This window comes from Osmerus eperlanus, chromosome 7 (assembly GCF_963692335.1).
Source record: "Osmerus eperlanus chromosome 7, fOsmEpe2.1, whole genome shotgun sequence".
In the NCBI taxonomy this organism is placed as follows: domain Eukaryota; kingdom Metazoa; phylum Chordata; class Actinopteri; order Osmeriformes; family Osmeridae; genus Osmerus; species Osmerus eperlanus.
Genome location: NC_085024.1, coordinates 21,781,528 through 21,796,113, shown reverse-complemented (window position 1 = coordinate 21,796,113; position 14,586 = coordinate 21,781,528). Strand labels below are relative to the sequence as shown.

The window sequence follows — 14,586 nt, the reverse complement described above, 5'->3', positions numbered from 1 at the left end:
GACGGAACAAGACTAGGCCTACTGATGGAACAAGACCAGGCCTACTGATGGAACAAGACTAGGCCTACTGAGGGAACAAGACTAGGCCTGCTGAGGGAACAAGACTAGGCCTGCTGAGGGAACAAGACTAGGCCTGCTGAGGGAACAAGACTAGGCCTACTGATGGAACAAGACTAGGCCTACTGAGGGAACAAGACTAGGCCTACTGATGGAACAAGACCAGGCTTTTTTGAAACTTTTACAAAAATCTTTCAAAACAAGGGACTCTTTACCCCTGACCCCTAACCGGAAGTATAAACCCAAGTCTTGGGTGTAAGACAAACAGATACACACTTAAACATTCACCAAAACAAATGAACATGGTTTGTGTTGCTTGTGGGCGTGTGTGCGCTTTGTCAGAAGCAGTGTATATATTTTTTTAAAGGAGACACCGTAGGAACAATAAAAATTGCAGATGTTTATTTTAGTTTCTTATTGCAGTGAAAACGGAGATCATAATCTGGAAAGTTTGGGAATATATATATATATATATTTATTTTTAAATAATTTCCAAGTGTGCTGCACAGTGTGACCACTAGGGAGTGTCTAATCAAGGTTGGTCTTGCGAAAAATCGAACATAGTCAGGTTGGACTCGGTTCTCGCTCGGCAAACCTCGTCGCGACTCGCACCATTTTTCGTTTATATCTGAGTCTGGTAGCTAGCTTGTAGCCAGCTAGCTATCCAGCTAATGCTGAGCGAGACTTCTCAACTAAGAGTGGGAGGCTACACCTGGCAGACGAAACCTGAGTGAAAATGTCGGACGTTGAGGGAGAAAGTAATCGTTCGTCCGTCCCGACGTGTCCGAGCACTTCTCTTAACGGCCCTAGTGTCAGCTCAACACCGGGCATTGGCGGTTGCCAGACAGACACCACCGTTACTTCGGGCCCACGACTGGTTCGGATAATCAAGTCTGACGCTGGCTATGGTTTCAATGTACGGGGACAAGTGAGCGAAGGTGGACAACTACGGAGCATAAACGGGGAATTGTATGCCCCGTTACAGCACGTCAGTGCTGTTTTGCAAGGAGGTGCTGCGGACAGCGCTGGTATCTCGAAAGGAGACCGTATTCTTGAAGTGTAAGTGCAGTTTAGTACTAACAAAACAAATGCATAACGTCTATTCCTTAGCTAGTGCTAGCTAGCCAGTTATGCAAGCTTACTGCTTAAAGGTTGCTAGCTTCAAGAAGTTAGGCAAGCCACTAAGCTGAATAGCTTGGACTGTGTTTCTGTTTGATTTTTTTTGTGTTCCCGTCTTTGCTGGTGTTAAACATCAAGCCAGTTAGCACAGTTTAGGATGTGGAACAACAAGCTTGGTTAATCATGTACATAATTAGATTATTAGCCAGCTAACAATAACGTCAACTAACTAGGTCTCCATCTAATGCGGTTGATCAGTCAATCATTGATACCTCTGACGCCACAGAAACCCCATTGAGGAACTGGTCGCTGCTGTTATATGGGGTAGAAAAGCGGTAATGTCGTTAGCACTAGCCGTCCCATGAAAGGACTATCTGTTTGTAGTCATTAGGAATTCAAGTCACACTGCCATAAAATATAAAAACTCCTCTTCATGCAAATCTGCTAGCTACCACCACTAGCCAACTTGCAAGCCAAGATACTTCGGGAAAATACGAGTAGCACTTATGTGAGGCCACTTGCAATTATGACACCACTAACCTAACTACACACTCGCTATCTTATATGTAGCTCTAGCGAAATATAAATCTAGTCTTAACAAAACGAGCCCTGCGTCGTTTGGCTAACCAATTTCACAATGAATTGCGCCATGTTCATAATCTACCCTAAAGTCTCTTTTTGAACAATTTGTGTTGATGCAGTTGTGAAAACGGCGTCAGCGATGTTAGTATGCACAGAGCTGCTTGGCGATGTTAGGCTCTGTTGCCATGGAGAGGAGCAGGGTGCAGATCAGCATCAGTACCAGAGCGGAGTGCGCGTGAGCACTGTTGAGGAGGACGCTTGCTGTGGAGGGATAGAGAGAACTGAAATCTGATTGGCTCTGCTTTCTCTTCTATTCTGTGACTTGATTTGTTGGCTGTGGCCTAGCTCTGTGATTGGGTGTTCCACCGTAGCTTGGCAGTTTGCTGACCCCAGTGTGTGAGCTGGTTTCTGGGTGTGGAAGTGACCTCACCCCTTTTCCCCACACGTTAAGAATGACAGCATGCTAAGAAGCCTTGTATTGATGTCTACACACCAGGACTTGGCCCTGGGAGGCAGGAACCCAGCCCAGTGTGTGTTGTTGTGGTGCGCCTGGGGGTAGTTGTGATGGTGTCTCATGTTACAGTCGGAGACAAAGCTGTAGCGGTCTGGTATGAATGGAGGAGCGCAGCCTGAATAACGTAACCACATCTATCATCTCCACCCCTGCACTCCTCCACCCCTGCACTCCTCCACCCCTGCACTCCTCCACCCCTGCACTCCTCCACCCCTGCACTCCTCCACCCCTGCACTCCTCCACCCCTGCACTCCTCCACCCCTGCACTCCTCCACCCCTGCACTCCTCCACTCCTCCACCCCTGCACTCCTCCACCCCTGCACTCCTCCACCCCTGCACTCCTCCCCTCCACCCCTGCACCCCTCCACTCCTCCACCCCTGCACCCCTGTGAATGTTCCCTTCACTCCGTCCTAGCTGCTTGTGCTAGTGAAACATCAGCTCTGGTGTGACGGGGTGGTGCACGGCCTGTACCAGGTCTGTATCTAGGCTACCTGCAGTAAGAGGAGGAGTCTATGGGGAATACAGGCTGTGACTGTAAAGATAACCTGCGCTGAATACTGATGAGGAACGTATGTGTTGCAATGCTGTTTCAAACTTCCACAAGGTTAACATGAGCACACCACTCCTATAAGAATCCATGCACACTCTCACATGCACAGTAAGACAGGTTTAGTACACCCCCTCTACTCTCTCTCTGTGCCTCTGAGCTGTAAAGGCTTTAACAGGGATAGGGTTATAGCTTTCTGCACTGTTACCAGAACACTGTAGGCATGGACGGGATTCAGAGTTAGTTATGAAGGCCAATCCATAGCTGATACACTGCTCATGCTGCACCTTTGTGTTACAGAAGCTGTGTGTGTGTGTGTGTGTGTGTGTGTGTGTGTGTGTTTGGCACAATATGCACTACCACCCCAACTAAGAAATATTGACTCATTCCCCCATTTCAAATCGGAACTCAAAACCCATCTGTTTAAAACTACATATTCCATTTGATGTCAATTACACTGCCTGCTTCTGTTGTTTTTAATGTTGTTGTATTCTTTGTTTTGGCTGTTTTTAAATTTATTTTATAATCCTGTACGTTGTCCTTGAGTGCCGAGAAAGGCGCCTTTAAATAAAATGTATTATTATTTATTAATATCGGGAGTCTCTTACTGGCATGTTGGTCTTCCAGATTAAGCCTAAGAAGTCTTGGTTCGTCTCAAGTTTGATATTCTGTCATCCTCAGTCCCTTTGGGTGTTTATTGAGGACTGTAAGTGGAGCGGTAATGTGGCCTGTCGTCTGACTGGCCGTCTATACCCTGGCAGAGTCAGAAATGAGCGACAGCTTCAAGTGTTGGAAAGCACTTGTATTGTAGATGGAAGGCAGCATTGCCATAGAAACAAACAGGAGAGGAGAACAGACATGTCCTCCCAGAGGAAGCATGCATGATGCGTCGCTCAACACAACCCTCTACAGCACCAGGACAGCACCACTGTATCTGTCCACCTGTCAGAACCTCACTTCAACTTCAGCCTTGAAGAGGAAGGACTTGAGGAATCGATTCCTGACCTTTCTTCAGCCCGTACACTACATGCACACACAGACACACAAACATCCACAAAATCTCACACACAGATTGTCTGTGCTATGTGTGTTTATTCAAAACTACGTGTCAGACCCAGTAGAAGGGAGTCAGGTGGCTGAGCGGTTAGAGAATCAGGCTAGTAATCAGAAGGTCGCTGGTTCAATTCCCGGCCGTGTAAAATGACGTTGTGTCCTTGGGCAAGGCACTTCACTCTACTTGCCTCGGGGGGAATGTCTCTGGGAATGCTCTGGATAAGAACGTCTGCTAAATGACTAAATGTAAATGTAGAAGCAGTGTTATGGCAATCTCATCTCAGGACCTGCTACTGCTGTTCTCTCCCTGATGTAACTGCTTGACTCTGCTGCGGCATTTAAACAGTAGAATTACTCCCTGTCCTATTTTTATTAGGAAATGTTTTCCACACATAACCTTGAACACTCCCCCCCCCCCCCCCCTCCTCCCTCTCTCATGACATCTAGTGCTTCTGTGCGTGTTGCACTGTCTAAACTCATGTTGGTCTGACTGGTGTCTGTGTTTTGTCAGCTGAAACAGAGCTGTAGTTTATAAGTGAACCTGAGAGGCCACTGCAGTGTCAGCACGCGGCCCTGACGCATAGCTGCCTTAGTGGTCACACACACATCATCTAAGATACACAAGGACTGGCTGTGAGTCAGGATCAGCCAGCTCATCTGGTTGTTTTATAGTTTCATTTGATACAGTCTGCCTGTTACATCTGTGACTAGACTTGGTGGATGAAGCTAAATTCACTGCCTCCTCTCCTCCACCCTCCTCTGCACCACCCTCCTCTCCTCCTCTCCTCCACCCTCCTCTGCACCTCCTCTCCTCCACCCTCCTCTGCACCACCCTCCTCTCCTCCTCTCCTCCACCCTCCTCTGCACCACCCTCCTCTCCTCCACCCCCCTCTCCTCTGCACCTCCTCCTCCACCCTCCTCTCCTCTGCACCACCCTCCTCTCCTCCACCCCCCTCTCCTCTGCACCTCCTCTCCTCCACCCTCCTCTCCTCTGCACCACCCTCCTCCTCTCCACCCTCCTCTCATCTTCATGTTCCTCCTTGTCTCCTTTATCTGGTCCCTGTCTCCATGATGTTACTGACCGGGCCTCCTTCCGTCCTCTCTCCTCCCTCCGGCAGGAACGGGGTGAACGTGGAGGGGGCCACCCACAAGCAGGTTGTGGACCTGATCCGTGCGGGGGAGAGGCAGCTGGTCCTGGCCGTGCTCTCCGTGGCCCCCCAGGAGGCAGACTGCATGGACCCGGGGGATGACGGCTCGGCCCTGTCCTGCTACGACTACTCCGACAAGCAGGCGGTGCCCATCTCTGTGCCCACCTACAAACACACCGAGCTCAACCAGGAGAAGTTTGTGGTGTGTGGGCTCAGCCTTTCTCTCCTCCTCATCAACGCGGAACGAACAAAACTCTTCTTTCTGTCCAAGCGCACCAAGGCCAGGCCTGTTCCTTCAGGGTTCTGTTCATGACAGCTTTTCAGTAGCCCCTGCTAACGAGCTACCTGACCTTCTCCTCCTCCCTGTCACTCACCCTGGTATTGATCAGGAGTTCAGCATTTGCTTGTTTTCGTCTAACATCTGTTCTATGGATCTCTCCCATTTTTCTTTCTCTCTTCGCTCGCTCTCTCTCTCGGTCTCCACCATCCCACCCCCCTCTCTCTCCCCCCCATATCTCTCTTCCCTACCCCCTCCCCCCCTCTCCCCCCCCCCCCTCTCTCTTCCTCCCCCCTCCCCCTCCATCCCTCCCTCCCTCTCTCTGGGTAGGTATATCATGTGCACATGGCAGGAAGGGAGTTGTGCTCGAAGCGCTACAGGGAGTTCTCTGTTCTGCACCAGAACCTGAAGAGGGACTTTGCCTCCTACGTCTTCCCCAAGCTGCCGGGGAAGTGGCCCTTCTCCCTGTCTGAGCAGCAGCTGGACGCACGGCGCAGGGGTCTGGAGGAGTACCTGGAGAAAGGTAGGGGTCTGGGGGGAGTACCTGGAGAAAGGTGGGGGTCTGGAGGAGTACCTGGAGAAAGGTGGGGGTCTGGGGGGAGTACCTGGAGAAAGGTAGGGGTCTGGAGGAGTACCTGGAGAAAGGTAGGGGTCTGGAGGAGTACCTGGAGAAAGGTGGGGGTCTGGAGGAGTACCTGGAGAAAGGTGGGGGTCTGGAGGAGTACCTGGAGAAAGGTGGGGGTCTGGGGGGAGTACCTGGAGAAAGGTTGGGGTCTGGAGGAGTACCTGGAGAAAGGTAGGGGTCTGGGGGGAGTACCTGGAGAAAGGTAGGGGTCTGGAGGAGTACCTGGAGAAAGGTAGGGGTCTGGAGGAGTACCTGGAGAAAGGTGGGGGTCTGGAGGAGTACCTGGAGAAAGGTGGGGGTCTGGGGGGAGTACCTGGAGAAAGGTAGGGGTCTGGAGGAGTACCTGGAGAAAGGTAGGGGTCTGGGGGGAGTACCTGGAGAAAGGTAGGGGTCTGGAGGAGTACCTGGAGAAAGGTAGGGGTCTGGGGGGAGTACCTGGAGAAAGGTGGGGGTCTGGAGGAGTACCTGGAGAAAGGTGGGGGTCTGGGGGGAGTACCTGGAGAAAGGTAGGGGTCTGGAGGGAGTACCTGGAGAAAGGTGGGGGTCTGGAGGAGTACCTGGAGAAAGGTGGGGGTCTGGAGGAGTACCTGGAGAAAGGTAGGGGTCTGGAGGAGTACCTGGAGAAAGGTAGGGGTCTGGAGGAGTACCTGGAGAAAGGTGGGGGTCTGGAGGAGTACCTGGAGAAAGGTAGGGGTCTGGAGGAGTACCTGGAGAAAGGTGGGGGTCTGGGGGGAGTACCTGGAGAAAGGTAGGGGTCTGGAGGAGTACCTGGAGAAAGGTAGGGGTCTGGAGGAGTACCTGGAGAAAGGTGGGGGTCTGGGGGGAGTACCTGGAGAAAGGTGGGGGTCCTGGAACAACTGGACAGAGAACCTGGGTCTGTTATTGTTGCTGTGCCTGTCATTCACCTGAGATGAATAACTTGGTTATTTTGGTCTCTCCTCTCTCTCTCCTCTTTCTGTCTTCTCTCTGCAGTGTGTTCTGTGAGGGTGATTGGGGAAAGTGACATTATGCAGGAGTTTTTGTCGGAGTCTGATGAGGTGAGAATTATCTCATGGTGTGGGTGTGTGCGTGCATTTTCTATTTTCATCTGGGCTGGTTCTCCTCTCAGCGTGCTAGACATGGTTCTCTCATCCTGTCCTCACTGTGTGTTACTCTGTGAGGCTGGGAGAGATAAGGAAGATTTGTCTCCTTGTTCATTTTGTCTTTTTTTTTTATACCTCACCTGTCTGTCGTGTGTGTGTGTGTGTGTCTGGCTGTCTAGTCCCAAACAGTCTGCCTACTCACCCAGCCCTATGAGTCACCACTTCTCTCCCTGTCTCTCTCTCCCTCTCTCTGTCTCTCTCTCCCTCTCTCTGTGTCTCTGTCTCTCTCCCTGTCTCTCTCTCTCTCCCTCTCTCTGTCTCTGTCTTTTTCTCTCCCCATCCCCTCTCTCTGTGACTGTCTTAATCACAGTCGTCCTGTCTTGCAGTCTACCAGCAGGACTATTTCATTCTTTTCAAATGAGTTATTCAGAATGAAAATCACATCTCATAATGCTTGTATGTGTGTACGTCCAAGGTCCATGCATTTAGCATTTCTGTATCGGCAATCCCAGTCAGATTGACTGTGAAGAAGAACTCCTTTTCATTCCAGTGATGGAGCCCCAACACCAGCAGTGTCTCTAATGTATGGGAAGCCGTTCCAATTCAACCAGGTCTTTAATGTGTGTGTGTGTATCCTTAGAACTACAATGGAGTATCTGACATCGAGCTGAGGATAGCCATGCCTGATAAAACCACAGTTACTGTCAGAGTTCGCAAGAACTGCACCACTGACCAGGTCTACCAGGTAAGACACCCCCCCCCCCCCCCACACACACACACACACACACACACACACACTGTCTGGTAAATAAATGTACTGTAGCTGGACAACATCTCTCTCTCTCTCTCTCTCTCTCTCTCTCTCTCTCTCTCTCTCTCTCTCTCTCTCTCAGGCTGTCATCATGAAAGTAGGAATGGACAGTGTAACAGCCAGTTACTTTGCTTTATTTGAGGTCATCAACCACACCTTTGGTAAGCCTGTGTGTGTGTGCGTGTGTGTGTGTGTGTGCGTGCCTGTGTGTTTTCTTGGGTGTTTTATTTTAGTCTGTTTTCCATGTGCTAATTCCAGCGCTGACCTTAATTGTGTGTGTGTGTGTGTAACCGGCTCCCTTTGCTGAGCACTTTGGAAGAGAGACTTGTTAGAAGCAGGAAGTGTGTGTGTGTCCTCTCTCTCTCTCTCTCTCCTACATGGTCTGAATCCTCCTTAATCTGATCAGCTGACTGTATCCACCCAGGCTGAGGAGAGAAGCTTACAGATGGACAGTGAGCTAGAGAGAGAGAGAGAGACAGTGAGCGAGAGAGAGAGAGACAGTGAGCGAGAGAGAGAGAGACAGTGAGCGAGAGAGAGAGAGAGACAGTGAGCGAGAGAGACAGTGAGCGAGAGAGACAGTGAGCGAGAGAGAGAGAGCGAGAGACAGTGAGCGAGAGAGAGAGAGCGAGAGACAGTGAGCTAGAGAGAGAGAGAGACAGTGAGCTAGAGAGAGAGAGAGAAGAGAGAGAGCGAGAGAGAGAGAGACAGTGAGCAAGAGACAGTGAGCTAGAGAGAGAGAGAGACAGAGAGCGAGAGACAGTGAGCTAGAGAGAGAGAGAGAGAGAGACAGAGAGACAGAGAGACAGAGGGAGAGAGGACACACACACTTCCTGCTTCTAACAAGTCTCTCTTCCAAAGTGCTCAGCAAAGGGAGCCGGTTACACACACACACACGGGAAAAGTAGCTCTTACTGTGTCTCACTTAGGGAACCTTTGTAAGACAGCACGATGCTCATAAAAACTGTTCTCATGAATGATTGAAGCTTGCATGAGTAATATTGAACATCTTTGTGAAAGCCTCACATCCCTACAGCTTGACCCCATGGCTGTGAGGCCTTGTCTGTCTGGAGGGAGAATACCATAGCACTGCTCCACAAACACACTGTGTAACCCCAGCCGTGGTCTCTCTCTCTCTCTCGCTCTCGCTCTCTCTCAATTCAATTCAATTTAGCTTTATTAGCATGACAGTCATTTCAACTGTATTGCCTAAGCAAGACTCTCTCTGTCTCTCTCTCTCAGTGCGTAAGCTGGCCCCTAACGAGTTCCCTCACAAGCTGTACGTCCAGAACTACACGTCGGCGGTGCCAGGGACCTGCCTCAGTCTGCGCAAGTGGCTGTTCAGCTCTGAAGAGGAGGCTCTGTTCAGCCACACCAGCTGGCCGTTACATACTGCTTCTACCAGGTGGGGGCTGGAGCAGGGGTTGGGGCAGGGGTTGGGTCAGGGGCAGGGGAAGGGGCAGGGGAAGGGGCTGGGGGAAGGGCTGGGGAAGTGGCTGGGAAGGGGCAGGGGAAGGGGCTGGGGAAGGGGCAGGGGGCTGGGGAAGGGGCAGGGGAAGGGGGCAGGGGAAGGGGGCTGGGGAAGGGGCAGGGGAAGGGGCAGGGGAAGGGGCAGGGGAAGGGGCTGGGGAAGGGGCAGGGAAGGGGAAGGGGAAGGGCTGGGAAGGGGCTGGGGAAGGGGCAGGGGAAGGGGCTGGGGAAGGGGCAGGGGCTGGGGAAGGGGCAGGGGCAGGGGAAGGGGCAGGGAAGGGGCTGGGGGGGAAGGGGCTGGGGAAGGGGCTGGGGAAGGGGCTGGGAAGGGCAGGGGAAGGGCTGGGGAAGGGGCAGGGGAAGGGGCAGGGGAAGGGGCTGGGGAAGGGGCAGGGGAAGGGGCTGGGGAAGGGGCAGGGGAAGGGGCAGGGGAAGGGGCTGGGGAAGGGGCTGGGGAAGGGGCAGGGGAAGGGGCAGGGGAAGGGGCTGGGGAAGGGGAAGGGAAGGGGCTGGGGAAGGGGCTGGGGAAGGGGCAGGGGAAGGGGCTGGGGAAGGGGAAGGGGAAGGGGAAGGGGCAGGGGAAGGGGCAGGGGAAGGGGCAGGGGAAGGGGCTTGGGAAGGGGCTGGGGAAGGGGCAGGGCAGTCACTGTGTGTGTGTGTGTGTGTGTGTGGTGTGTGTGTGTGTGTGTGTGTGTGTGTGTGTGTGTGTGGAGGGGGAAGCATGCGACATCCGTGTGTGTGTGTACCACGTGAGCGGTGTGTGTGTGTTTCTAACCCTCGCTGTCTCTCAGGCGGTGGAGGACGTGAAGAAGGGCTTCATCAAGGCAGAAGACAAGACCTACCAGCTGCAGAAGCTGGCGGAACAGAAGAAGATGGCCATGGTCAGTCAAGCTGACCGCCACTCCACAGTTCAGTCAAATTAAACATAGAGACAGGTGACAAGAACTCTGCTTTTCTCTCCTCTGACACCCCCCCTCTCCCTCTCTCCTCTCTCCCTCTCCCCCCCCCTCTCCCTCTCTTCTCTCCCCCTCTCCCTCTCTCCTCCTCCCCCCCTCCCCTCTCTGTCAGTATCTGAGCATGTTGCGAGGCTGTGAGGGCTACAATGAGATCATGTTCCCTCACTGCTCTTGTGACTCTCGCCGCAAAGGCCAACGTCATCACGGCCATCAGCATCCAGCACTTCAAACTGCACGCATGCACAGAGGAGGGCACACTCGAGGTAACGGCCTGGGGGTGGGTGTGTCAGGTGGCTGAGCGGTTAGGGAGTCGGACTCGTAATCTGAAGGTTACCGGTTCGATTCCCGGCTGTGCAAAATGACGTTGTGTCCTTGGGCAAGGCACTTCACCCTACTTGCCTCGGGGGGAATGTCCCTGTACTTACTGTAAGTCGCTCTGGATAAGAGCGTCTGCTAAATGACTAAATGTAAATGTGTGTGTGTGCAGTGTTTATAACCAGTCAAATCCTTTGTACATGTGTGCTGCGTGTGTGCTGCGTGTGTGCTGCGTGTGTGTTCTCCAGAGCCAGGTGATAGTGTTTGAGTGGGGGGAGATGCAGCGCTGGGACACGGACGAGGAGGGCATGGCCTTCTGCTTCCAGTACGCCAGGGGAGAGAAGAAACCTCGCTGGTCAAGATCTTCACCCCCTACGTGAGTCTCTCTCTCACACACAACACACACACACACACACACACATTTACTGACACCTACACAGGTGATATGAGGCATTACAGCTCACAGAAAACTCATGTTGTTTTTCTTCTCTGTGTTCTGTGTCGCGTGTGTGTTGGGTCCCAATACCTGGCCTCCAGTTTAACTACATGCACGAGTGCTTTGAGAGGGTTTTCTGTGAACTCAAGTGGAGGAAAGAGGTGAGGAGAGTGTGTTCCACTCTGCTCTTTAAGCCACAATCACCAGGCATTACCTCCCCCATTCCCAGACTCATTCTTTCTTTCTCTCCCTCTCTATCTCTCTCCCTCTTCCCCCCCCTTCTCTCTCCCCCTCTATCTCTCTCCCCCTCTCTCTCTCCCCCTCTCTCTCTCCCCCTCTATCTCTCCCCCTCCCCCTCTCTCTCTCTCCCCCCCCCCTCCCCCTCTCTCTCCCTCCCTCCCCCTCTCTCTCTCCTCCCTCTCATCTCTCTCTCCCCCTCCCCCCCCTCTCTCTCTCTCCTCTCTCTCTCTCTCTCCCCCTCCTCCCCCCCTCTCTCTCTCTCCCTCTCTCTCTCTCCCCTCTCCCCCTCTCTCTCTCCCTCTCTCTCCCCCTCTCTCTCTCTCCCCCTCTCTCTCTCTCCCCCCCTCTCCCCCTCTCTCTCTCTCCCCCCCTCTCTCCCTCTCCCTCCCTCTCTCCCTCTGCCTCCCTCTCTCTCTCCCTCCCTCCCTCTCTCTCTGTCTCTCTCCCTCCCTCTCTCTCTCTCTCTCTCTCTCTCTCTCTCTCTCTCTCTCTCTCTCTCTCCCTCTCTCTCTAGGTGAGGAGGCTACAGACAAGGACAACAGGAAGTGCAGCAGAGATGGTATGTGTAGTAAGGTAAGGCTTAACCTGCCTCTGGCTTAGTTACAGCCGCAGCAGGAGCCTGTGTGTGTGTGTGTGTCCACTGCTGTGTCCTGAACCAGGTCTCTCTCGCTGCAGAATATCTTCCAGCTGTTGAGACACAGAAAGGATGGAGACACCCAGGAGGGAGAGCTCATCACCTCCTAGAGCTCGTCCTCCTGCCCTGTGTCCATCTCCACCACAACCATCCATGCACCACCACAACGTCACCACACTAACCCGCTAGAGACACTACAAAACTGCTGGAAACTACAACCTCCACAGCGCACTGGGCCAGTCTAGACCAGCAAAACTCCCACTACACATCTGTAAGCACTGACTTTACAGAACAGCCCTGTTAGTGGTCTATAGTTCCATCCAGCTGTCTGATACAAGCACACCACTGACCGTAACATCAGAAGGGTCCATGTCTGGAGATGGCCCATGTCTGGAGAGGGTCCATATCTGGAGAGGCCTTGTGACAGGAGGACAGAGGCCTGAGGATGTGTTGAGGTCTGCTGCTGGACCAAGCGCTGTGGAAGAGAAGAAGAACAGGATGAATGGAAGGGGAGAGGAGGGGCAGATACAGCAGGTCTGAGGAGGGAGACAAGGCAAGGGGCAGAGCTCTCTCTCTGCTCCTCAGGGTGCAGGGTCTGAGGGGCAGAGCTCTCTCTCTGCTCCTCAGGGTGCAGGGTCTGAGGAGGGAGACAAGGCAGAGTGGAGGCAGGAGCGTTCATGTTTGTGTCTGGGTGTCATGGAACTGGGCTGGCAGACAGACAGAAACAAGAGCCTCGCAGAATGTAAATAGAATTCAACTGATCCACACAGATCGCCTCTGCTGTTTGAGGCTCCAGTCCGCACACTGGCAGCAAAACGGACTGAAAACACCTAGTTAGGCAGCAAGCATATGTCCCGGTGTGAGTTTGTCTGTAGAAGGGAGAAGGGTGCTGTTTTTAGTTCAGAGTTTAACTGTTTTCAGTATTCATTCTGCAGCTGTGTATAGTCAGAGCAGAATCTGCCCCAGCCCGTGAGCTCTTACCTGAGTCACACCCTCCCTTCAGTGTTGTGTACACAACATGTGTGTGAAGACACACACTCTGTATAAACAAACTGCAAAGCACTTTTCCACTCTTCTGAGGACAACAGTATTAACAGTCTGGCCATTCTGGACTATGTTCAAGCAGATGTTGAGCAGGATGTTATATTTGCAGTTAGTTTATGTTTTTCTTCTTTAGTAAGGACAGTTTGACACTGTGTGATGTAAGACCAGACCTAATGATTGAAGGTTTAGAATCCATAGAGATGATTTGGATTTATCCATCTTAAATTTTTAATGATACAAATAAGGCTGTTATGTTTAAAATGGCCTTGCTAGAATATAATGATTTTTTTTTAATGTGACTTAGAAATGCAATCCATTTCCTTTACTACTGCAGATTCGTCGTGAACATATAGGTCCACTTGCATGTGGAAATCAGGCATATTTACCTCAAGTTATTTTACAATGCACTATGGTGGACTTGCAAGTACTTGATATGAACAGCAGGGGTCTTCCTCTCCCAGCACCTCCCTGTGAGGCAGTAGCTCAGCTCCCAGGGTGCTGTCAAGCGCAGAGCTCCCATGGGTCCACCCTCCACTCTGTGATTTACAGACAGGCCGCCCTTGGCTTTCATGAGCAGCATTCTGCTCTGTTCCGGGGTGCAAAGTTAGTCTCCCTCACAGGAGAGTTAGTCCCCCTCACAGGAGAGTTAGTCTCCCTCACAGGAGAGGCTGGTGCCGCATGATGACATCACCACAAGCCCTACATCAGCTCCTGGCTCCTGTGGATGATGTCATCATGCTGCGTTCACCTTCCAGAGGTAGAGATGTTGGATTTTGTTTTTGGTGACTCGAAGTCTGTCCCGTTGAGAACTGACTGTTGGGGTTTGAAGGATGTAAAGTTGAATGTTTTGAGCCCAAGTGTTGCGTCTTCACTCCAGAATGTTTGATCTGAGCGGTTTCTACTGGCTGAAATACATAGGACTTGGGTGGACTGCCATTGGCCTGTGTTCCCACCAATCATGTCTCCTCTCTCTCTCTCTTTTTCTGATGTTTTATTTATTTTAGATAATAGCAAAGCAAACTCGACATCTCCTATTGTACAGTATTTCCACCTGTCGAATGGTTTGGCTTGAATAATCATGCAAAAAGAAAAGAAAGTTGACATACAACAGCTGGTTTGTAATGTTGAAATGTAAAATCTAAAAATGAAGTTGTTTGGTGATGACGCTTACTGTAATAAATTGTAACATATTCTTTTAAATAAAAATGGATTTGTTGATGCGACACTCATGTTATCTCTTGTTGTGTGCAGCGCCTCATCCATCATTCTTTAGACGGCTCCAGGTTGGAAACCTAGTGATCGGACTGTTGCTGCACCTTTGTGAATAGATGTCTATTAGAGCAGAGAGTCAAGTTACAGAGAACATAGTCCTTCTTTCTGTAAGTGGGGCATTTCTCACACTTAACACTGATCTGAGATTCCACCAGTGGTCTCTTCTTCTGTTCATGTACCGCTCCTCTCTCTGTCTCTCTCTCCCCCCATCTCCCCTTTTCTCTCTCCATCCTCCTTCCCCCTCTAATATCTCAAGTTCTTAATGAGATCTGGGAGACAATTATCCATCAGACAGTAGAATCGCTGCTCCATATCGATCCACGAGGACCTTCTACTGCCAGTAATTAAAAGCTATTGATTGTAAGTGTGGGATATTATATAAGTACAGCTGTCTTCTTAACAGGCA

At 51.6% G+C, this 14,586-nt stretch overlaps 1 protein-coding gene across 1 annotated transcript; it reads left to right on the top strand.

Moving 5' to 3' along the window:
- The first annotated feature begins 592 nt into the window (after positions 1-592).
- snx27b (sorting nexin 27b) lies at positions 593-14,133 on the top strand. Its single transcript, XM_062465988.1, is given in 16 exon segments — positions 593-1,116; positions 4,992-5,223; positions 5,629-5,821; positions 6,896-6,960; positions 7,646-7,750; positions 7,899-7,977; positions 9,056-9,181; positions 9,184-9,218; positions 10,075-10,164; positions 10,352-10,432; positions 10,434-10,502; positions 10,803-10,908; positions 10,911-10,930; positions 11,092-11,154; positions 11,747-11,803; positions 11,906-14,133. Coding segments are annotated over 16 exon segments (1,713 nt in total). The 5' UTR covers positions 593-793; the 3' UTR covers positions 11,975-14,133.
- Positions 14,134-14,586: the final 453 nt, after the last annotated feature.